The sequence below is a fragment of the Oculina patagonica genome, chromosome 9 (assembly GCF_052425735.1).
Source record: "Oculina patagonica isolate OP01 chromosome 9, crgOcupat, whole genome shotgun sequence".
Classification (NCBI taxonomy): domain Eukaryota; kingdom Metazoa; phylum Cnidaria; class Anthozoa; order Scleractinia; family Oculinidae; genus Oculina; species Oculina patagonica.
In genome coordinates, this window is record NC_135766.1 from 17,667,345 (window position 1) to 17,692,482 (window position 25,138).

The 25,138-nt window shown below is 36.7% G+C and overlaps 1 protein-coding gene across 1 annotated transcript; it reads left to right on the top strand.

Moving 5' to 3' along the window:
- The first annotated feature begins 640 nt into the window (after nt 1-640).
- LOC144666332 (uncharacterized) lies at nt 641-23,472 on the top strand. The gene is made up of 15 exons (XM_078527735.1): nt 641-881; nt 2,136-2,300; nt 2,813-2,926; nt 3,336-3,461; nt 3,673-3,769; nt 3,887-4,099; nt 15,789-16,165; nt 16,503-16,670; nt 16,979-17,089; nt 17,235-17,354; nt 17,663-17,753; nt 18,029-18,403; nt 18,939-19,073; nt 21,574-21,807; nt 23,073-23,472. The coding sequence occupies exons 2-15, from the start codon at nt 2,205-2,207 to the stop codon at nt 23,414-23,416; spliced, it is 2,601 nt and encodes an 866-aa protein (XP_078383861.1). The 5' UTR covers nt 641-881; nt 2,136-2,204; the 3' UTR covers nt 23,417-23,472.
- The last annotated feature ends 1,666 nt before the right edge of the window (nt 23,473-25,138 follow it).

Genomic DNA, 25,138 nt, shown 5'->3' on the forward strand with positions numbered 1-25,138 from the left:
TCCGTCCTTCCTCCTAAACATTGCACCCCCATACTATTTTGGCAAAGATTCCTCCTCCACTTTAAACACAGAGACGCAGTATAACAGGGACTTGGCTCCTTCGACACCATCTGGCTTATATTTTAGTTTGCATGTAGAGGCGTTTGGTTCTTGAAAGTTTAAATCAACAATAAACCAAAAAAGGGAATATTTCTTAGTTTTCCCTCAGTGAGATAAAAATTGTTTCTGCTATGTACACTGCAAATTTGAGATTTTAGCAAATTTGAATTCTGCTTGCTTTTGCGTAAGTTGAAACAAGCTCGCTAAAGATAAGGCAATTGATCGGTGTTCAAAAGTTATCAATAAAATACCCAAACCACGACATAAAAGCCGCAATAGAACACTACTATTTCGCAAAACCATCTGTAGCAGAAAAAAACTAGTCTATCCGGAGATTAATTCCCTATGATTTTTTTTAAATAACTTTTTTTGTTATCCACATTTACAAAAAAGGAAACGTTTTTTTAAGAAAGCAAAAGACTGACACCTGGATAAATCATTTTCACTCTAGCGTAGAATCCATGTTACGGGTTACTTGGATAATAAATTATATAATTTAAATACCTTTTTGTTTTCATTTACAATTATAGGTTCAAGTTCACGTTACACTAAGCCATGGTGAGGAGTTTACACGTGTTCACTCTCCTTCAGCTCTATGGGTTCAGTCCGTGAGTACACGTGGATTCGAGGTGTGTGCATGTGAGTCAGGCATTGGATCAAATGGAACTGGAATCATCAACTGGCTAGCGTTCCAAGATCAACCACAAATCACACGTGGCAGCGTTACTTTTAATGGAATATGGACAACACAAAGCAAATGCGAGAAAGTAACCTTCTCTCAGGTTAGACGATGTATTAAGGGTTATTGTTATTTGAGAAAATCGCGCAGAACACGCTGTAGTAAACCAAACGTTTCAAGATACCAGTCCAAAACAAACTTATTTACATTTGAAGAGCTTGTCAAATTCAAGCATAAGTTAAGCGTCACGAGTTTGCTTTATTAAAATTTTAAGGAATTGAAAAGCTCGGAAAAAAAGGCTTCAAAACATGAGTAATAAAAATGCCCGGCTTGTCTTATTTAAGTTGGGAGACGAATAATCTTTGCGAGTCCATTTGTAGTCGCTAGAAAGGTGAAAAGGTCTTTACGGTAAAATCCCTTACTTTAAAGTGTGTTTTCATTCTTAACATCAAGTTTGACCTCAATGACGGATTTAGCTCGGAGTTTAGCATTAAATTAGGTGTTGACATACCTAGTCGGCGACATTTTTTTAATTTTGCGGATTAAGTGTAAATGACAATACATTTGCTTTCATAAACCAAAATACAATAGATTGTCCTCTATGATGAACCTATTACAAACAGAACAAGAAGTTTGTATATTCAAATAGATAAAAGGAATACAATCACTTTATGGCTTTGATGAATTGTTTTCGTCGACTAGACTCTATCCATAGACTCTCCTGACGACCCGGAAAAATTGTAAACAATTTTTAAATAACCAAAGAGGAATAAATCTCAAGAGACAAGACCAGAAAGTATGATTATTAAGGAAGTCCTGATTTAGCTTGTGATGGCCTTTTCAAGAGCGTTAGGGATTTTTTGGCGTTACCTTTGTCTTTGTTGCTCTATCCATGTACCTGTCAAGTTCGAGTTTCTTTTTCTTGTGGCACCGCAGTAAAAATGTTTTGATATCGTCTAGTTGAGTTGGGCTGAACAGATTATAAACTTTAATTTGTTATTATCGAGTCTGCTTTTGTAAACAAGAAGTGAACAACCACTTGCCCATTTAATATATGAAGTGACCCACTACTTACAGAAATTTGTCAATAGACGCATTGATCTTCAAATCGATAGTCGGAATTAAAACCGTAAACTAAGTTTAATTGATATATCAAGCTACATGTAACAAAAGCATTTATTTTAAGCAAAGTGGCCGTCGAAGAGGGGCTTTATTTGTTTAAATTGTTTTTGACTCTTTGTGGTTCTGTTTTAACAGATAGCAAAAAGAAAGCACTCGTGAAAGCTTAGGCAGAGGGGGAAGGGGTAGATCGGACATTGTAAGGCTAACTTGTAATTATTTTTTTTAAATTTTTCAGAGCTTTAGTGGAAGACCTTCTGTGTTTGTCTCAGCAAAGTACACTCGCGATACAAAGTCTGATGATGCCATGCACGTCTGGCTAGAGAACGTGAAAGCTAATAGCTTCGAGGTGTGCATCCGGGAGTTCCTAGCTTTTGACGGGAAACACCACGATACAATTGTGGTAAGTAATCTCACCTCTATTTCAGCCACGAGCAAGTTTTGACGTATTTCAAACACAGTTTCGTAGTTGCGAGATTTTCTCTATTTTTTAACCCTCGGACGTACAACCATTTTTACCATTTTTCTTATTTTTTTTTTCAGATTTTTAAAACAGAAGTGCAAGATGTGTTTATTTTTACATTCCGTAAGCATTCTGGCTTGATTTTGCATCAATTTCCGTTATTTTCTGACTTTCTAAGAAAATGTTGAAATCCAAGATGGCGGGGCGGGTCTAATGACGTCACAGCCAATTAAAATTATGTCATCTTGTAGAGTAAGCTAAGGGCTTTCTTCTGAGTTCATTTCGCTACGCCTTAATATAACGAAAACTCCGGGGAGGGGTTATATCCACCCCCCCCCCCCCCCCTTGTACGATGGTGGGGGTGTGAGTTTGCTTGTACGTCCGAGGGTTAATAGCTTGAATCTTTTGTCAGGGCAGAAATATCCACTATTGTCAATGTGATTTCTTTTCAGGACTGGTTCGCATACACTGGCAATGGTTCTGAGATGAATGTTACCTTGTCAGGAGAAGCTTTTTTTCCTAATAGTGGAAATCCCACTGCTGAGGACAACTATGGTTTTTGTCAGGTAGGAGTATTTGATAGGTTTCTAACATAAGGCAATAAGGGCAAAAACATAGTAGTCAACTCCTTTTTTCAAATAAAATACATTGGGCTCTCTTTCTTGTAAATTGCAAGACTTTTGGAAGAGTCAGTGTAAGCATAAATATTGCACTAGTGGCAATTTAAGATGCAGAAACTGTTGTATCATCCTTTCTTTTTAAGAGAAAGATGAAACACGCTTTGTCTGTGGCGATCAGTAAGCTGAACATAACTAGAAGGATTCATCCGATCTAACTAATCCGATCTAAATTTTCGGTGGCCTCTGTCCATCTCCATCATAGTACAATGACGTTCGTTATACATTAGCACGTGCTAAGCATCTTTGAATATACCAGTAATTGGCCTGACGTTCGCTCTATTTTGTTTCTTGACAGGAAGTAAAATATAACACAACATTTTACGCGTCCCCAGCAGTCCTGGTCTCAGTGCACCATAATTATGACCGGAAGGTGAAGAATTCTATTCCACCGGAAAATAACATCATCACAGCCTGGCTGGAGGTAAGATACTTGTTTTAATACACACACGGATTGGGTTCAAATTTGACGAATATAACATACACTAAATGTTCATTGAGAAAATAAGAAGATACGATTGTTTTCACACTTTATAGATTCCTGCACCTCGGAATTGAATCTCTTATGAAAGATAAAGGCCGCACTTGTTTTTTTTTTTTTCTTCTTAATTTTAAGTACATTATTTTATTTTTAGGAGGTTGGTCTGACATCCATGCGAATTTGCGTAAAAGATTTAACTGGAACAGAAAGTCAGCATGACTCCCTGTCAGTCAGCTATGTTGTGATTGGAGGTTGGTCCTTTTTTGTCTTTGTTAAAATGTCAAATCCATGGTCCACAAAGTTCAATTTTGTTGATTGATTCTTGGTTAGCTCAAAACAAAATTATTTTCTTTTATATTCGTTTACAGATCTAAATCCATGCCTTGGTGTAAACTGCCCATCATTTGGAGTCTGTAAAACTTTTAGTGCTCATGAAGCTCGCTGTGTGTGCTACGAAGACTGCCTTTCTTATCCAGTGTGCACCTCTAATGGAACAACCTTCGACAACAAATGCCTATATGAATTAAGTTTTTGCAGTGGACTAGACAGTAATACCGTCTATCACCCAGGCAGCTGTGAGGGTAAGTAAGGACTCATTTTTGGACACCTTAAACCTTGCAGATTTAGATACCGTCTTTGAAACCACATATTAATATCTTAAACCCGTCCTGCGCGGGACTGTGCGAATTTCACTGAAAGGTTAGCAAGAAAAAAAAAACGTTTGTTGTTATCCTAATGCATGGCTCCCAATAAGAAGTCAAGTTGACTTCTTATTGGGAGCCTAACTTGTCGGGAGCCTAACGTTCCTTCAAAATCACAGATCAATTCATCTGTTTTACCGTTATAGTACAAGGTTTCAGATTTAGATCATAATTTAAAGTGCCTATGAAGTGAAAAAATTATTTTGCTCAATTCCCTTGTTTATGACTTAGTAAGCACGAATATGCGTGTTTAAGGAGGCTCGACGTAGTTTTTTTAGCCGAAGGGTGGTTGTTTTGAAAATTAAAATTATCTAGGAAGCCAATGTTCGTTTTTTTACCGAAATACACCATAATGATCAAATATGACCAAACTTTCACTTTTTACCCGTCACTTAATCACAAAGGTTACCATAGCAACCACTGACGTTTTCTTTTGTTCTCAAACAAGCTTGATTTTCTCATAATCTAGATTGACTCTTGGGATTCAATTTTTGAAATGTTTAAGTATGGTAGATTGATTACCTGTACACAAAATTTTATGAAAATCTGCAAGAGAGTTTTAGAGTAAATCAAGAATGAAGTTTTTGTTATTTTCTTATAACTTCCTACAATTGGCAGTCGATATAGACCCTATGCAAATATGGCGGCTGTTAATTTTCGGCTCCCATAAGAATAACTTGTCAACAAAATTTAATTAGTATAACTTAAAGATGTAGTCAAAGTAAATCAGTGTATAAAGTTTCAAAGTTATACTTTCATGTAATGGGAAGTTACACGGACATTTTTATTACCAAAATCATGAAAACGAGGCTAGGCAGGCTAGGGTTCTTTTTCCATACAAATCTCTTAAAATTCAATGAGTCATAACTTTGCAGCCATTTGACCCAAAACACTGAAACTTCTCTGAATAGCATAATATTTCAGGCATATTTAAGTACCAGCACCAGCATTTAAAGAAACTTGACCAAACAACAGAAATGAATGGCAACCATTTTTGCATAGGGTCTATATTTTAACAAATTAAAGCAAAAACTTTTCGCTTTTAGTTAATGGTCTTTGATGGTGTAAGTATTTATGTTTCAGTGAGAGTAACTGCGCTCAAATAATACAAAACAATTTGAAAGCGCCTATTTTATATTAAAACGGGGTTTTTCTGAAAATTTCATTCTTCGTTTACTTGAAAACGCTCTTACAGATTTTTTCTCAAATTTCGTCAATAGTTAGTCAATCTACTAAACTTTAACATAAAATTATCAAAAAATTTCGAGAAAATCAAGCTTGTTTGAGAACAAAAGAAAACGTTTATCGTTGCTATGGTAACTTTTGTGGCTAGGTGACGGGTAAAAAATTAAAATTTGGTCATATTTGATCATTATGGTGTATTTTGGCAAAAAAACAAACATTGGCTTCCTACACAATTTTAATTTTCAAAACAACCACCCTTTTGCTAAAAAAACTACATCGAGCCTCCTTAAGAGATCAATTATTTTTAACTAAGTTTTGTAATTTTAGATTGTTAGATTTTTAGCATTATTTTAAGTTCTTGATTGTATTTTCTATTAGAGGGCCACTGGTTTGTCAGTTTTTTACTGTTATGTGTTAACCCTCTATAAATAAAGTTGATTATTATTATTATTATTATTATTATTATTATTATTATTATTATTATAATTATTATTATTATTATTATTATTATTATTATTATTATTATTATTATTATTATTATTATCAAAAGCGCTTTTTTCTAGGATTTTCGCAATTCGAAGTGGGTTAGTTTTGCGCGCGGCCAAACACTCGGGTTTCACCGGAAATAGCGTACTTGGTGGTTCTAATAAAAGACACCAGGATTATGGCGTAAAGAAAGCAAAGAGGGCTGGCGAAAGCTGTTTTTCGGCTTCTGAGATCAGACAAAGAAAGGCAATTGCGCAAACAAAACTGCAACAAATACACTTATTTCCTTTGGGGAAGCTTTGTGGAGTTAATAGAAGCGAAATTGCCATGTGCACTAAAAGCTATTCGTTCTGATGAAAACGCAAGAAGAAACGAATTCTTTTCCGTCGGCCGCAGTTCAAGGATCGCTGTTCTCAGCACAAGCTCCTTTTTGCCACAAATGAAACGGCAAAGTCATGAAATGAAGAGGAAATTTATTAAAGGTATTATCTCTGTAAAGGATATGGTGGTCTCTATATCATTCCGCTCTACCAGCCGAAAGAAAGATTTAGCAGTCGCGCCAGCTGGAGTCTACAATATGTTACACAGCTGGGTACAGTATTCGTGTTATTCTTTTATTATGAGACTTGGTTCCTCAAACTCTAATGTGTATGTTTAGTAGATCGTTAAATCATTTGTAAGGAAGCAATCGTTTCCTTTCCCAAACACTTGAAAGGAAAGATCGCCAGATGCGTACGGGAACATCTGGGAAAAAAGCAAAAATATGTACTTTGTAAATCCCGATGGATGTAAATTCGACTTGAGTGAATTAGAAATGCCTGTTAATCGGGCGTGGCCGATTTATAGTTTACCCTTTGGTCGTCCTAGAGCGTAGTCTCCTGGCGCGGCCAAAAAGACGGGGATAGCTTGGGGTTGCTACAAAACCGCTACGGGTGACGCATACCGCAATGGTTTTCATTTTAGTTTTGACAGTAAATCGTTGCAGGCACACTTGGTCGACTTTTGGGTTAATGTGTAATCAGGTTGTGCTTTTTTGCTTCGGCGGAAGGACAGAGAAAAAAGCTTACGGGGCAAAGTACAGTATGGGGCCCAGTTCTCGGCCACTTTTGACGTAAACTTGTATTTCTTACCTCAGAAGAACCGCAGGAACTTGAAATTTCTCCCAGAGCTAGCTACATTATTCAGCTTTTTGGTGTAAAGCTATCGACCGGTCAAAAATTAATTTGCCCGAGCAATAATAAAAATAAAAGCTCCATTTGTGGGCCCAGTTCTCGGCCACCTTGGCCCAGTTCTCGGCCACTTTTGACGTAAACTTGTATTTCTTACCTCAGAAGAACCGCAGGAACTTGAAATTTCTCCCAGAGCTAGCTACATTATTCAGCTTTTTGGTGTAAAGCTATCGACCGGTCAAAAATTAATTTGCCCGAGCAATAATAAAAATAAAAGCTCCATTTGTGGGCCCAGTTCTCGGCCACCTTGGCCCAGTTCTCGGCCACTATAAAGCTTGTGCGTAATTATCTGTAAAAAAAAATGCTCAATTAATTTTCACAGTCATAAAATCACTCTGTAAACCTATTTATACTATATCGATCCCAAATTATTTTTATGATGCTTTGTTTTACTTTAGAAAAGAAGGATTTTAACGCGCCTAGTTGCCTATGTGCAGGTTCTGGCAAAACCGCATTGTGTGACCCGTGCATTTAGATGGTTTATTTTGCAGTGAAAAGGTCTTGAAAGATTTAGGTGTTGTAGAAATAATAGACAAGACAAGAGTCAGCTCAAAACTTAGAGATAAGATTGAACTTTATTTTTAAAACATTTATTTCTTTCATTCTGGCAGCAGCAGATGAAATTATATTAAAAACCAAGCGGTAAGCTGTGATAGCGAGCAGGGTGACCGAGAACTGGCAAATACGCAAACGTCTCAAGAAAAATTTCGAAGTAAATTAAGACCAAAAAATACAACGGTTCAACGAAAAGTTAACTAAAGCAGAAAGCTGAATTATTCTACGTTTCACATGCCGAAAATTAGCTCGTATGGTGGGGGCTTTTGGATAAAATACGAATTTAACTACATCCATGAATTTGGAGCCGTAAACAAACAACTTTTTCGGGAATGCAAATTCACCTACCTCCGCGTAAACTCGACGTGTGAGCTTTCTATATCGAATTGAACGATCAAACTCAAGATACTTAAAGCACATGAATCAGTCTATCGTTTGAAGGAAATACCTTTTTCTTTTGATTCAACTGCAGTGTGAAAAAACGCGTTAAACACAAAGCGGCCGAGAACTGGACCCGGCCGAGAACTGGGCCCCATACTGTACTGATATTCACCATTGTGAAATTGCACTTACTTTGACAAGTTAAAGTTATTTTTGTAAATGAAAAAGGTAACGTCATTGATGTCACGCAGTGTTTTTTTTAGCAAACTAGATGGTTTGCTGGTTTCTGACTATGAATGGGGGTGTGATCTTGCGGTATATTTTTTGAGCCTGACTCCGCCGTAAAACTTTTTTTTATTTAGCAAGAACTGTGTCGATTTTCATTTCTGAACAATTGGTCGTCAAGTCGTTTGTCACAAAGAGTAGAATGTTTGTACAGCATGTTTTGGAATTATTTTAGATTTGGTTAGTAAGACGCTTCTGAAGACCTGAGCAAAACATTGGGAATGTACAGTATTAATAGGAACTTGAATGGAATTTTTCACAAGTTGGATAAAGGTATCAACTGAAAAAAATGGAATTCAAAATGAGAACTTGAATTTTGTTGTAATTAAATTTTATCGCGGATTGGATGCATAATATCACGGCTTTGAAAGTCTTCAAATAATTAGAAAGGTTCCTTTCTTCCTTTTGATCTTATTGTTATTTTCATGTATCGATTATTCGAAAGTGGTTTTCGTTGATACGAAAAAAAAAAAAAACGGGTTTTCACTGAATTGCTTGAAGTATTTTTAGACGTGATAATATTGGCTTAATCAAATTACATTGTGCACGAAATATTTGTTATTCTTTTGTCTTGAAACTTTGAGGAAATTGAAATTTTTGTTTGACAGTAGTGTATGAAAGGCATTTTATAGAACTGAATAAAAAATAAGAAACATTGATAAAGGTTATTTCAAAGATTTATTTTGCCTGATTTTGAAGGGTTTCAGGAGTTTTAAAGAGTGCTGGTAAACGGCTGTATGTTGTTTGTGATTACGGATCTTATTTAGTTTCGAACGCTCTAATTTTTGAAAGGTTAAAACAGGTTAAAACCGGGCGGTTTCATGAGTTTTTTGGGTAGAAAGGTACGGTGGTGGTCAAAAAAAAAATGTTTAGAAAGGAATGACTGTAGTAGCACGTAAGTCGGAGGTTTGCGTGAGTCACGGGGTATAGTATGCGTGAGCTGGATTTCCGGCGTCATAACGGCATGTTTTGTTTACTGAAAGATACACTCGACGTTTAGTTAGCTTAGTCGGCTTGGGAAACTATTTTAAAAATGAATGTTGTAATAGTTAATTAATAGTAATCTAGAATTAACCCACTCACGATTGGAGTCTGTTCTGGATTCGCGCTACCTTTTCGCCGCGAAGGAATTTTGTAAAATTTCGCTAGTGGAAAGAGGTACTGTAAGAACAGTATCAATAACTCAAAAGGAGGAACTTCTTTGTAGCTCTGAATTAAGACGTATGATAAAATTTTAGAATAAGAAACTTTCGATATATGGTTTTCATATTGTTTTTGTCAATTTCCTTTTGTGGCAGATTTTTTGAGAATCAGCTTTTCTTTCGTGTGATGACAGACACAGGACAGAACGAGAGGTGGATGAGAAAGATGCCGAAGATGAATAGGCACCGAAAAACGACAAGAACCGTCAAGGACTTATCTTTAGAGGGCGGGGAGTTTTGGCATACTGTATTTCGAGGACTGGACTGGACTAGTAAAACGCGGACTAGTAAAACGCGGACTTGTAAAACGCGGACTAGTAAAACGCGGACTCAGGTAAAACGCGGACTTGTAAAAGGCGGACTAGTAAAACGCGGACTAGTAAAACGCGGACTTGTAAAACGAGAACTAGTAAAATGCGGACTTGTAAAACGCGGACTTGTAAAACGAGGGCTTGTTAAGCACGGACTTGTAGAACGCGGACTTGTAAAACAAGCGCTTGTAAATCGGATAAAACTAAACGGTTTAGCGAGCGAAACAATTTGTGTTTGAAGCTCTTGTGTGTTTCTTCGACGGCATATTTCTAGCTTTTTTGAGCACTCTATGGTCTGTTTTAGCGTGGAGATGTTTTTGCAGTATAGCACATGTTCGTTCTGCAAACCCCTACTAAAACAACGGGATTGATGCTATGAGTTGTGTGCATATATTTCTTTCTTTCCACTACTTGACGTCTGTTGAGTGCAGTCGTTTGTATTGCTCGCACGAGGTAGAACGGGGCCCGTCCAGAAATCAACAGTCAATCGTAAATAAAGGTGACGGGCCTTCACGACTCCTACGTTCGTGACATTAGAATATTTGCTGTTAAATGTTTAAATTCGGTCTTTCGACCTTATTTGCTTCTGACTTCTTTCTGAGGGTACTGTTTTAATTTGGGGGCAGTATGTGGTAAATAAAGGTGACGGGCCTACACGACTCCTACGTTCGTGACATTAGAACATTTGCCGTTATATGTTCAAATTCGGTCTTTCGACCTTATTTGCTTCTGACTTCTTTCTGAGGTTACTGTTTTTTTGAGACATTATGTATTGAAGAGAGCCGTAAGATGATTGTGGCCAAGGAATTCGAAGTGTCTAGAGGCGTTTTACAAGTCCGCGTTTTACTAGTCCGCGTTTTACTAGTCCAGTCCAGTCTACAAGTTAAAGACACATCAAGACCACCCCACTGTGAATTGCCATAGCACAGACAAAATTATAGTCAATATCTTACGTGTTTTGAAGAGAATTACATAAGAACCAAGGCATGTCTTGTCTTGCCTTACATTGACATGCAATAATTTGGAAATACTAAGCTCGTAACAGTTTAAGACAGAATCCATCAGGAATTTGAGTAATATTAATTTTAGTTACGCAAAAATTGAGCACCAGAATAATTTAAATCCTTGTGTTCTTTCATACCTTGTTAAAGGCTTGACATGTGATAACACCAACATAACACCAACAACAGTTCTTTATCAGTGGGGATTGAAGAAAAAAATGGAATCATCATCACACAGTTGACCCCCATGTAAAAACACTCCAGGATGTCACGGGACTGTTTGGTGTCCGTCTGTCAATTTCTAACTTCAAATTCCAATGTTAAATTCACATTAAATTTTCAATATTTCTTAGTTGTCTAAATTTTACTAATTCTTTTAAAAAAACTATCACCTGCCAAACATCCCCAAAAATCACTCAAAAAATTACAAAATACCGCAATAAATAGATACATGGGATGAGTGAAGTTTCCTTGGATTCCTTGAAACACCAACAAGATATTTCCGTTTAAGGTGGCTGATAATGGGTTTCAGTATTTCCCAGTCCTTATACTTTGGTTAGGGACTAAAAGCCTTCATCAATTGCTATTACAGTAATGGTATGAAACAAATGTTCAATCATTCATCAACAAGTTGTGATCATTTTCTTGACAATAGTAGTTCCCCGGTAAACAGTTGTAGTACTGTCCCATCAAAGTGCAATGCCTGGAAAATACCGAAAAGCACACGACCTTCAGGTGAAACCGCACCTAACAGTATTACCAATACACTGCACTTTGCTAAGTCTTAAAACTTTACATTGTCTAGTCGTCTACTTCAATCGTTTATTTGTATTGTGTGAGATACATTTATAAATCGAAACCATCATGTCATTAAGTAATAATGCAATCTCGACAACGTTCTAGATATTATATTATGCACACTAATACAGCTCATGCAAGCCCTGTGACTTACACAAACACAGTCGGACTGAGTGCTACTTAAGTAAATGCTTCGTGGTTTCTGCTGTACTGAACCCTGCCTTTCAAGGCAAAGCGCCCGATTTTAAGCTTCTCAAGCTTCTCAATGTTCTTGTTTGTTTTTAAGTAGCGCGCTTCGAATGTTGTCATTCACGTCTGCCAGATCTAGTAAATTTCCGGCATATTGTAATAACGGCAAATGCACTTTTAAACAACACACAGAAATCTCGGACAAATTTTACGACTGCCTACGCGAATTATTGGCCGATAAACACGCACTGTGCGCTGACTGTAATCAGGGTTTATCGTCTCCAGATAAAGACGGTTAAAAATGTATCATAGGGCTAACTTATCATAAACTGACGGAAAACAACTGCGGTTCTGTCTATTATTGAAGAGGAAATTGTTGGTTTCGTTTAAGTCTAAAAGTGCTGTCTTGGGTTTGAGGAAGTGTTATCTTGGCGTGTTTTCAAGTTTAATTATGCCCGGCGTATCAAATCGAACGTTCGGTTTTCGAACTTAATCGAACTTAATCGAACTTAATCGAACGATTAAATTCGATTTCGTTCGGTCATCGAACGAAATCGAACTCACAAAAAATAAATGCAAATCGAACCAAATCGAACGTTCGATTAAGTCCGATGACGTTCGATTTAGTTTGGTCGTCGAACGACACCAAAGCGAGCGGCTTATGTCGTATGACGATATGATCTGAATCGAGCGAATGTTCAGTTTTAATTTCCTTCATTTGATGATCACGGGTATAAATACCCGCGTAAATGCGTCAATCGATCCAGCCATCTAAAGTAATGTTTCCTTTATTTCCATACTTTTTGTCAAAATGGAGAAATAATTCTGCCACTAACAACAATAAAATTACCGTTAAAACATGCCACATATATATGCTATTTTGTTTTAATTCGCAAAATGTTATTCTAAAATACGGTTTCACTTGATACGATACGCCGATACGTCGTGGGTTGTATTTGAGTATTTATTAATGGCTTACTACGTATAATATTCCCGGGCGTATTAGATTTTTGAAATATTATGTTTTGTTTCTTTAGGATCAAATAAAAGACAAAGATTATACGATACCGGCCGTGTCCAGTCACTTACTCCAAAACCATTTAAGGAATAATCGTTAACTTTTTACTTGCTCATTAGGTTCCAATTTCCAAGTTCGATTTCCGAACTTAATCGAACTAAATCGAACGCTTAATTCGATTCAGTTCGATTTGGTTCGGAAATCGAACTCACAAAAAATATTGTTGTCCGATTTCGTTCGATGACCGAACAAAATCGAATTTAATCGTTCGATTGAGTTCGATGGAAAATTTGTTCGATTTCGTTCGGTTTGATACGCCGGGAATTATGTCACTCAGTTTATACTCTCACTGCTCTGGCGCTTCGGAGAAATATGTCAGTCCACTGTTCTTTCCCACACATGTACAAGATCTCTACTTGTATTAAAATCACTTAATCGTGATATAATAACGAATAACCACCGGGATAGGCGTACCGTAACCTTTATTATCGGGCACAAGCAATCGACAAGCAAGCATTGAAGCAACCCCAGCGATACTGCGAAACCAGTCTCAAAAATCAAAGCTGTCGATGTATGTGTTTTTGGAAACAATGACAATTCTAGTTATTCATTTTTATAGGGAATTTCACATTTGAAACTGCTTCGTCGAACTTCGATCGTCAGTCGTTGACCAGCGCTTGTGTGAAAGAGCGCTTGATCGGCTTACGGTTAATGGATAGATCCAACCGATCATGACTAATACACCACACGAGTACTACGAGTAACATACGGGTAACATACGAGTAACACACGGAACATACGGGTACATACGGGTACATACGGGTAACATACGAGTAACATACGGATACATACGAGTGACATACGGATACATACGGGTGCATACCAGTTCCTATTTCATTTCAAAAAGCTTGCGTGACGAGTCCAAAACAAAAGTAAGACACAAAACCATTTACTAGTAAAAAAGTCAAGATTTTGAAATGTTATAGGATCACGCTTATCAATCATACGTGCTTACCCGTAACATATGAGTAACATACAGATACTTACGGGTGCATACCAGTTCCTATTTCATTTCACTCTATTTATTTTAACTTTTTATTTTATTTAATGCAACACAAGGAAACAAAACAAAAAACACGGGTACATACAGGTAACATACGAGGTATAATAATCGAATAATAATAATAATAATAATTCCCCATTTATTAATGCAAAAATTTGTTGCATTGTAATGCTTTCCAGGCTTCAGTATTGGAAATTTGATAGACATTAGACACCATGTTAATCTAAAAATGATTTACACATGAACAAGAAATCTTTTTTGATACAGTGTTTAAGTAACGTCTAAAGTATGTGTTACAAGAGAAATACGGTTATTTATAATAAGATATTCTGGTGTGATGAAATTCCTACCTTTTTCCTATGTTTTGAATGATTTTGGCATTTCGTTAAATGAGATGTAATGAAATGAAATAGGAACTGGTTTGCACCCGTATGTATCCGTATGCTACTCGTATGTTCCGTATGTTACTCGCGTCAATGGTTTTGTGTCTTATTTTAGTTTTGGACTCGTCACGCAAGCTTTTTGAGGGAAAGGGGGCGGGGGAGGATAAAATAAAAATGAAATGAAATAGGAACTGGTACGCACCTGTATGTATCCGTATGTTACTCGTATGTTACCCGTATGTACCCGTATGTTCCGTGTGTTACTCGTATGTTACCCGTATGTACCCGTATGTTCCGTGTGTTACTCGTATGTTACCCGTATGTTACTCGTAGTACTGGTGTGGTGTATTAGTCATGATCAGGTCCAACCATAGTTAGTTCGATTTTAGTGTCAGGATAATTCGTTTTCCGATTCTTTTCTGCTTGAAAAACGCTCTGCCAAGTCCGTAGATGGCAACACATCACTCTTTCAGGACATGTTTTCGATTTATCAACAGAAAAGCAGCAACAATCTCAGCTGAAGTAGTGAACTTTATTGTGAATCAACAAAATCTGAGTGTAAACTGATCTGTGGAACCACTTACTTCGTCATCCGAGCCAAATTCGTTTCCAGTCTCCGGAACCACTGTTTTGTCTTACCGAGGGCACTTTAGGCGGCAAAAAGTCTGATTTCTCTCTTTTAACATTATCCTTTTTTTTAGCTTTTCGGAAAGTAGACATAATAAGCTACAGTCGAAGCTCTCGTAAGCGGACACCCTCGGGACGCGAAAAAAGTGTCCGGAACTGGAGCTGGCCGCTTACGAGAATGGTTCTTGTAAGCGGCCACTAGAGGTGTAGGGGATAGATGGCCGCTTACGGGAGCTTGCCCAGCTAACATAATGGTAATATGCATGTTAGTGGTGTTTCGAAATGTAACCGGAGGTGGATGACGACAAAATAAACACTGAAATATGGTACTGTAATTACAGTAAAATAAATGTGACGAAAGGGGGTTTGAAGTTGATTGATTAATACAACATACAGAGGTTTTTTATATGATTTTCTTTGCGGTGTCCGCTTACAGGAGCTTCAAAACAAAGAAAAAGTCTAAGTCGTAATCTCGGAAAGTGTCCGCGGCCGCTTACGGGAATGTCCGCTTACGAGAATGTAAAAATGCAGAGTTTGTATGGGAGTAAAAACGGGGTTTCTAACAAGGTGGCCGTAAGTAGAGCAGTCCGCTTACGAGAGTGTCCGTTAAGAGAGCTTCGACAAAAAGAGCAATTTTTTTTTACTTCATAGGCACTTTAAGCAGGATGGTTTGGGCTCGTCACGCAACACTCCCTTCCCACCAACGTTGCGTGATGACCTAAATAACAGCCGCAAAGGAAACTAGGAAATTGATAAGCTGTAGTCATTCTTATAAACGGTTGCTATGCCATTTTAGTATGATTGTGGAGATTGCTCTTACCATTTTCATGCTAATACTTTTCTAATTCACCAACAGGTTTTCCAATCGTACATGGCCGAGAAAAGCTTCTTCGTGTTCCCAAGTGGTCTGATTCAAGCTGCAAGACAGTGGTATTCCCGCCATACAAATTCTATCCAGATAAAGAAGTTCATGTACAAATAACTTTGAATCACATGAACTTAAATGACTCGGTAACAGTCCACCACGCTATCACTTCCTGGACAGAGAATGTCAATACCGAGAGTTTTACTGTGTGCGCCATGCAATCTGGGAGGAATGGAAACAACTTTAATCCTTTTGCAACTCTGGATTATATGGCATATCAAGGAGCACCGCCAGAAGGAATGACGGGAATAATTAAGATCCAGAAATGGTGGTCTGGAACAAATTGTGCAGATGTGACGTTTCCAAAGGTAACATTACTATAGAAATAGAGTTTATATTCGCAAACGTAAAAATGTTTTTTGGCCGGAATTGTGTCGGGGTTTCTTTCTGATTTAACTTGTTCCAAAACGGCGACATTGCACTAAACTATGTAACAAAGTAACAAAGTAATCATCTGTTTTTTTAATGCCTACAATAATAATAACAATAATGATATAAATAGTATATCTGGGGCCAAAAGCGCAATACATGTTAAAAGTAACCGAAATGTCATTATCTAGCTTGAATTAATTGAACAAACTTACATTTCTGAGTTGACTGACATTGCGAGAGTTGACTGTACCATTTCTTTGTTCCCAAATGCAGGACAAGTTTACGGAGGCTCCTGTCGTTCTTGTGACGTCAGAACATATAAGAACAGGTAAAGAATATGATGCCGCGCTGATGTGGACAGAGGATGTAACCAAGGATTCATTTAAAGTCTGTCTTCGCGAATTGCAAAACTTTGATGGAAACCATGAAGATATTAATGTGGTATGTGATCAAATCTTTATTGGAAACGTTTTTTTAGTGGATAAAATATATGAAGGTACAGACCAGCCATTTACATTTTTTTACTTGGGCGTACGCTTAATTTCGGGGGCTTTTAGAAAACCAGAAAATGGGCAACATATACATGAGGTTTCAACGTAGTTGCTATCCCCCCCCCCCCCACCCCCCTGGGAGTTTCTGCACTAAGTATAGGAATAATGTGTTACCACAGAAGAATATAATACATTTCTCCTTTTCTTGGATTAAGTTAGTATATAATACATTTTTTTCTCCTTTTTCTTCTATCACAGAACTGGTTGGCGTTTTCTAAACTACACAAGCCACTCTTCAATGAACATGGCTCTGTCAAGTTTCCAAACACAAATCCACCAACAGATGAAAATAACAACGCTTACTGCGAGGTAAGCTACTGCTGTATTTTGAGGAAGAATGACGTCTTAACACCGAAAATATTGAACAAAGCGTTTTCATTCAATAATGCTATACCGCTTGTCTATTTGTTCTATTGGGCTAAGAAGGTTCAATTATTTTGTTTTCGTTACACAGTTTGTGCATTTTACTCGAAGTTATAACTCAACACCAACAGTTTTGATATCAGCCAATCACAGCACAACGGAAAGTGGAAACTTGGCACCAGTTCATAACGGCATTACTTCGTGGATTGAGGTAAATGTTAATGTTTCAATAATAAAATAATACATGAAATAATAATGAATAATTATAATTATTAAAATAAATATTTCATTAATCTAAACTTTATTATCTAGTCAATAAGTAAGTAGAAAATCGAAGGAACAACACAAGTTGTTTCGATTTCTTTTCCCAGATGTCTCGTTGCATTTTGTACACCATACACTCTTCGTGCCAGCAAATAGAAAGCATACAACTTGTTTGTTTTAAGTGCGTCATTTTTGTGATCTTGTAAGGATGTGAATTGAATATAATTTTTGGAGAGCTCTGTGTTTGTTTTGCAGAACATGAATACCTCGGGATTTAGAGTTTGTGTCAAGGAATTGTACGAGACCAGATATGACCCAGTGTCAGTGAGTTATGCGGTTCTTAAAGGTTAGTATTGAACCTCGGGCTCATACCTTGTGTTGATGTCAAATATTGGTTATTTTCAAACAAACAACATACACTGCTCTGCCTTAGTTTAGTCTCTCCAAGTGGTAAAAATTACGACCCAATAAAAAGGCTTTTTTTTCAGAAAACAAAAACATAAACATAAAACAAATGACAGAAACAGAAGCAAAAAGTTTTAAAATACTACAAAATGAATAGAACGCCCCATTCAGTTAAGAACAAAAGAGATCTAACAAAAACGTCTTCTTTTTGTGCAGATGTATGTGGTCCAGGATGGAGCTATTTCAACGGATTCTGCTATTTTACGAGTGAGAAATGCGTCAATTGGACAACAGCATTGGCAAAATGTCGCGAAGAAAATTCTGTCTTTGTTGATGTTAACAACAACGAGGAAAACGTATTTATCCAGCATAGACACAATGGAGAAAAATCCTGGCTGGGATTGAACGACAAATCGACAGAGGGAGACTTCATTTGGGCAGACCGCGGTCCTGGAAATTTCACCGCTTGGGCCAGGAACCAGCCGAACAACTTTAGAGATGAAGATTGTGTTCATGCACTTGGTATAAAGTACAGTTATGGGTGGAACGACGTGAAGTGTAGCGACTGTCATCAGTATACTTGCAAGAAAGGTAAGGCATTTATAATACTAGAGGAAAAAAAAACCCCGCATGAGTTCGTGATAGAGCGAACCAATGAGCGACAAAGCAAACAGAACAAGAACTGAAAAGGGTCAACACAGTGTGAACAAGTGGGAATGTTTGTTTCTCTCCTTATTTGATTCAAAATGAGCTACTTTGTATGTCACATTTCTCAGCGTCATCAGGCTCATTCCGAAATGGACTTCAACTAACAAATACTGCATGAACAAACAACATATGTAAAATCCTCCATGAAAGTTTACTGTTTTCTCTTTGTTATTATTTAAGAACTGTATTTTCTGAAGTAAATTTCCAGTCAGTTTCTTACTTTTTGTGTAGTTCCCTTAAAGCCATTCATTTACCTTTTTTTAATCAACTTCTTTAAAATATAAATTATTCCAGCAAGATATACAGATTTTAAGCTCCTTCAGATAATATCCGAATTCTTGACCTGCTTTTCATTGGGCTGCGGATCATAAGTGTCAGATTCGATTCTCTTTTATTTTAACTTTTCTTTACTCAACAGATCTAAATGAGTGTGCCAGGGACGAATATTACTGCGATCAGTTTGCCTCCTGTGTGAATTCACGTGGTTCGTTTTCGTGTACCTGCAACCAAGGATACATTGGAGATGGTTTTGAGTGCTACTTAAATTATGCAGGTCAGTAAAGAGTCGTCTTCTAAATACTTAATCTCTCAACACGACCTACAGATAGTCAGCTGTTTTAAAAAAAACTTTTAACTCGTGCGATGCTTATCTTTGTAACGCGGATCATATATGTTGGATTTGCTGTTTGTTTATTTTACTTTTATTTATTTATTTATTCTTTTTTTATTTCATCATTTTTTTTTTCGTTTTTGTTGCTTTTCCAACATAAACGTGTCCTGTACAATGTTGGTAAACAAAATTGCCTTGGCAACTTGCTGTAAAAGAAACCTCAAATTCTGTACCTTGGAATTTTTCTAAACGAAACGGGATAACTTTACCTGCAAATAAGTTTATTTCAAGGCCTAGTTGCTTAAAAGACCAGTAACGCTATCAAACGCTACCCACAGTAATGGCCTACTGCAGTTCCTTTTGTTAAAAAAATATCGATTTGATTTTTTTCTATCATTTTAATACCATTATCCAACGTTCAGCGGAATAACGAAAAAACGAGACTAAGTGTCTTCCGTGTTAGGTCACTATTCTATTTAACTATCAAACCCATAAGGTTTTTTCCAAATTTTAAAAAAAATTTAATACTTTACAATGCTGAAACTTTCAGTAGCTGTCCTTTCATTAAGGAAATTTTGATCTGTCAATCATGTGTCCATGATATTTGACGTTGCCATGGCAGGCTCATAAATACATACAGGCCTTGCCAAAAATCGCCATTTTTAACATTTTTCTTTAGTTTTCAGTTTTTGGAAACAAAAGTGCAAGATTTGTTTATTTTTACATTCCATAAGCATTCTGGCTTGATTTTGCATTAATTTCCGTTATTTTGTGACGTTCTAACACAAGTATCCCAAGCATTAGTATTAGTATGTATACAAATGTATAGACAAGCGAAGATTAACGTTAAAAGCCGACGTTTCGGCGTCATCGTGACACCATTCTCAAGGAAAAGAGAATAAATAATGTGATATCAGTTCTCTACAAAATAACACAATAACAAAGGATCACAAATTCTTCAAGTGAACACCTTTGCGCGAATCGAGTCCATTTGCACGTTAAGGGATGGTTTAAGTTGTCTTATGAAAAGCATCTCCTTGATTAGGCAATCAACTTGTTATTACATTTGGTAAGCACGTGAAATTTTTCTAAAAGACAAGGTGGTACGTTCGAATTATGTTCGCTAAGGTAATGGTAGTGTAATCATACCATTCAAAGATCCGGTCTCTGCGAATGTAGTGAAAAAAACGTATCACAGACCTCAGCTCAAAAATCAAGACCACCATTCAGCCTGTGTTCATCAGCTGAAAACTCAACGAAGACCTTAAAGTTCGAGAAGTAAAGCCAGTCACTGTTAACCGACAATGTGTTGCTTATAAATTTCAATGTAACCTGTGCGATGCAGGATACAATGTATGTCGGTTATACTCGCGGCCACCTCCACGAACGCGTTGATGGACACAAACAAAAATCGTCGTCAATTTGTAAACATTACCCTAGCGAACATAATTCGAATAATTCGGTATTTCGGGCACTGTAAAAGCAATTGGAAAACATTCCATTTGTCTCCAAAAATTTATACGTGTTTCCACGTCCAAAGGCATGTTGTCACGCGTGGGGTGCAAATGTCCGCATCGTGTGGCAGTGGAAACAACTTAAAACGGGATCAAAAATACCGTGTCCCTCTCTGTTGGGGATCAATGTGACTGGAGTTCAGTCTATTTTGGGTCATTTTGTTACTGTCGTGGGAGTACACGGATGATATGGCGGCTATTTTGAGCTGATTTTGTAGTTTCAAAAGAGGCTAGTTGCTGAGGATGACGAGATATGAGCAAGCAAGTTCTAGAGAAGAATTCGCTTATCATCCTTTCATTGAGTTTTTAAGTCAGAATATGAGTGGAAGCTGTTTTTGTTGGCGATATTCGAGCCAATTTCGACATATGTCGAACGCTAATAGCGACCAAGGTTTCCTACCTTGTCATATTATTATATACGATAAACATGTTACAGTAAATAGACGTAACATAGCTCTAATTTGCTTGAAATCACGCTGTAACAAAAGCAAATGACACCATTTCATGTTCCGTCAATTTTATTTAAAATTTGCACTTTTATTTTTCGCCTAAAAGTTTTCCGTTTAAAACCCATACGAACTCTTATATTTTTAAAAGCCTCCATTTTACTTTTAAATATGCACATTTCATGCTTGGGCTACCTGTGGTTCTAAGAAAATGTTGAAATTCAAGATGGCGGATCCAAGCTGGCGTCTCTAATGACGTCATGTGTCGTTATATGACGTCAGAGCCAATTCCAATTAAGTCATCTTGTAGAGAAAGTTCTATCCACCCCCTCCCCCTCCCCCCGCCCCCCAACCCCTTGTACGATGCTGGGGGTATGAGTTTGGTTGTACGGCCGATGGTTAATTGTTTTATTTTTATTATCAATATTATTATTATTTTTATTATTATTTTTATATTTATTCATATTATTTATTTCTTCAAAGGATTAGCTGACTCAGCCATAGTTGGAAAAAACAACAAATATTTGAACTCGTTAAGCGGCTGGTTAAAACCGGTCGCACAAAACAGGTCTTCACACTGGAAACGTTGTTTGAGAGCATCAGTGGATGGCTGGGCGGCATCAACTTTCCATGCACAATGTAATAACAAAGGACGTACTGTAAGCATTATTCGCGTTGGTCAGTACATTTTTGGAGGATATACCAGTACTTCATGGAGTAAGTGTTATAACGCCGTTGTCTTTCAGTAAAACCACATGCATAAAAGTCAATCAAATAATCACAAAAGTTAACTACGTAATTGCGTCAATTATCTTCACTTATCGTCTAAAAACGAGATATAGAAAGTTGTTAGCATGGTAAGGTTACGAGAAAATTTTTTTAAAAGCCAGAAACTAGTTTAGAGTTACGTCCCTTTTAAATGGCTCAATTAATTTTAATAATTAAAAAAAAGCTCAGTTGGTTAGAGCGCCCAACCGGTATCCGGGAGGCCATGGGTTTGTTTCCCGTCGAAGACTCAAAATTTTTCTTTGTCACATGCTTCATTTTCATTATTTATTACCGAGCCTGAAATGTACCATCTTTATTATTTACTACAAACTTGATGATTTCGACATTGCTGATCCTAGCAGTATGCAGGACGCGTGTCACATATCAACCTAGTAAATGCCCCCCCACAACGAGTCTCCCGTAGCTCAGTTGGTTAGAGTATAATATATAATATTTTTTAATGAAAACTCATTGCAGTAATAACTAAATTACAGAGTAAAATACAATACAGCAAGTAAAATACAAGGTATTGTAGCGCCCAATCGTAATCTGGGAGGCCATGGGTTCGATTCCCGTTGGGGACTCAGATTTTTTCTTTGTCCCATGCTCGTGTTATGTTGAAAACTTCATCTTGATTGTAATGAAAGTGTTTCCAATGCGAAATCTAATTGCAGATTCCTTAGAACGCTAAAAAAACTCTCATTAAAGCATTTTATAAAAAGAGAGCATAATTGTGGGTTCGGGAAACATTCTATCTGCTGTTCGTTATATCGATTTGACCTTAGTACTGGTTTCACCGTCAAAACATATCCAATCTTATTACTTATTGACTGGCCACAAAATCAACTTCTTTCCGGTCTAATGTAACACATCAGCTTAGCAGTTCACCATTATGAAAAACAATCCAAAAAAGAGGCAAAAATGTAACAACTTTTTTTTATGAGTATAGCGTGAAAACATTAGAATTGAACTTACTTTAATTTTGGTGTAAAACCTAAAATATATTTTCATTTCTTACATTTTGTTTGTTTTTGTTTTGATGTTTTTCTTTTAATCTACCAATGTTAATAATTAAAGATAAGAAATTACCAAATGATAGCATTACAAATATTTAGCCTTCTCAATCGCAAATAAGAAATAATCCAAAAGCTTACTCATACTCAAAAACAATTTATAATCTGTTTTTTTTTTTTTTTTCATTTTTTTTTAATTAGCCTCTAGGAATGACTATGCGTACAGTTCGACCGCATTTCTGTATTCATTGGTGAACAAGCCAGGATGGGGTCAAGTTACATTTAGACAACCGGGGGCAGATGGATCCAGCTCTCCTCAACATGCTACATATGATCAAAATAACTTTGGACCAACATTCGGAGGAGGGCACGATATTACCATTTATAACTACGCTTCATCAAACACATATTCATACACAAATCTTGGATACTCCTACAATCCACCAGCTGGTCACAGTTTTGGTAGCTCATTCACACGATCATTCCTGGCAGGTAGTTATAACTTTCAACCAGACGAAATTGAGGTGTTCTACGAAACTACCTGAAAAAATATGGAATGGAGAACGGCAGCTTACTGATGGAATGAGAACCGTGTCCTTACTGACGTCTTAAACTGTGATTTTTTAGTTCTCTATAAACATATAAACATTTATAGAATACCAATCATTGTAACAACTTTAATCAGAGCAATGCAATTATTGTATCAAAAATAATTATCATTTTTTTAAATCACAATTTAATTTACAAATTATAATTGTAAAAACGTAAATAAATCTATTATCTATTATGTAGCAGGTTAGGTTTTTTTTAGTAAAAACACTTTTCTGTAGCTCACTATGTAGCCCAGAAACGTAAGGTATACACTTACACTAAATTAATTATTCGTCACATTGGCGTGACAACGTGACAATAGGGCGGCATGCCCGTGACAGGAAAACTGCCATCAACATTTATTGAGCAGTCAGTATATATGATTAATGTTTGAGGTGAATTTGCTTATCGGAAACTTTTCATCTGTGAAAGACAATTTTTAATTGCGTTTCTTGAGTTCTTGAGTTGCAGAGGATAAGAAAAAATAGTTTTCTTTTACGATTAAATCAAAGTTATATGCATCCTTTATCTCTGCTAAATACTGATTACAAATCGGGTAAGTTGACCAGTCACTGTGAAATTAAACTTTTTTGGTTAAAAATAATATAAAAGGAATATTATCTAGTTTATTCAAAAGTGCTTTAAAATTAGGTCACATGCTGTGTAAGGGCAACGTGTGTTTTTTTATTTTTGAGTCTAATGCTTGCGTGCGCTTTGCGCATGCGCATTACACTCTTTGTTATATAAAAAAAGCTGTTAGCAATCCCAAGGGAATGGTTCGGGATCGATAATCGTTCGCTGTAATGTAGAAAACAATGATCAGCTGCAAGAACGGACTCCGTACGGACACGCACGATTAGTTTCAATTAAAAACAGCCAATCAGCGACACGTGTTCCCACGCATAATTAAAAGTTCTTTCTCAAGTCACGATTATTCAACACTTGAGCAGGACGAAATAATTTTCCAGTTAAGACATTTGTAAGCTTTTTGTGAAAATAAATCTTCGTTTTCAGTTCAGTTAAGCACTTGTGTTTTCGTCTTGCTTAAAAGCAAGACGTCTTTGAGAAAATATATTTCGACGGCGACTCGCGTTTATTTACACAATGCGACCAAATATTTATTTTGTTTTAAAAAATAGAAAACTTTACCTCGGTTTTTGTATTTAAGTCATTCGAATTTTGACCAATTTTTTCTTTACAGTGCAAACAAAAACCTTCAAAAATAAAAGATGTACATGGATAAATGTAAATCAAGTTACGCGACTAAATCAAAATGCGTTTGTTTGGCCGCTTTGCAGTATTACACTGTCCCGGCCTTTGCCATACACTGAAATCGAATTTCATGCTTTTACGACTCTCAGAGATCTTAAGTTCTTCTTACAGCTAGAAAAATCATAAAATGGTTACATTGATATGGAAGTGATAATTCGCGAAATTTGTACATCATGATAAACAGTCTTCGCTCCTGTGTATGGTAGCTCGATAATAATTGCCTAGTTTCCAGCGTTCAAAAGGTCATCATTATATTGACGTGAGCATTTACACCCGTTTTTAGGAAAATCTGTCACTAAGTGCTTACAGTACAATGGAGTAACAGTCACTATTTCAAGTGCTTTTATTGCAAAATCTGTTTCAAGAGTCATCATCGATGCGAAGTTCTTCAACCCTTGTTGTAA

Excerpts from the sequence above, each read along its gene's own strand:
- LOC144666332 (XM_078527735.1), top strand. The coding sequence starts at position 2,205 with ATGCACGTCTGGCTAGAGAACGTGAAAGCTAATAGCTTCGAGGTGTGC. Across the intron at positions 3,770-3,886 it reads CAGCTATGTTGTGATTGGAG|ATCTAAATCCATGCCTTGGT; the intron begins GTTGGTCCTTTT and ends ATTCGTTTACAG. Across the intron at positions 19,074-21,573 it reads GTGCTACTTAAATTATGCAG|GATTAGCTGACTCAGCCATA; the intron begins GTCAGTAAAGAG and ends ATTTCTTCAAAG.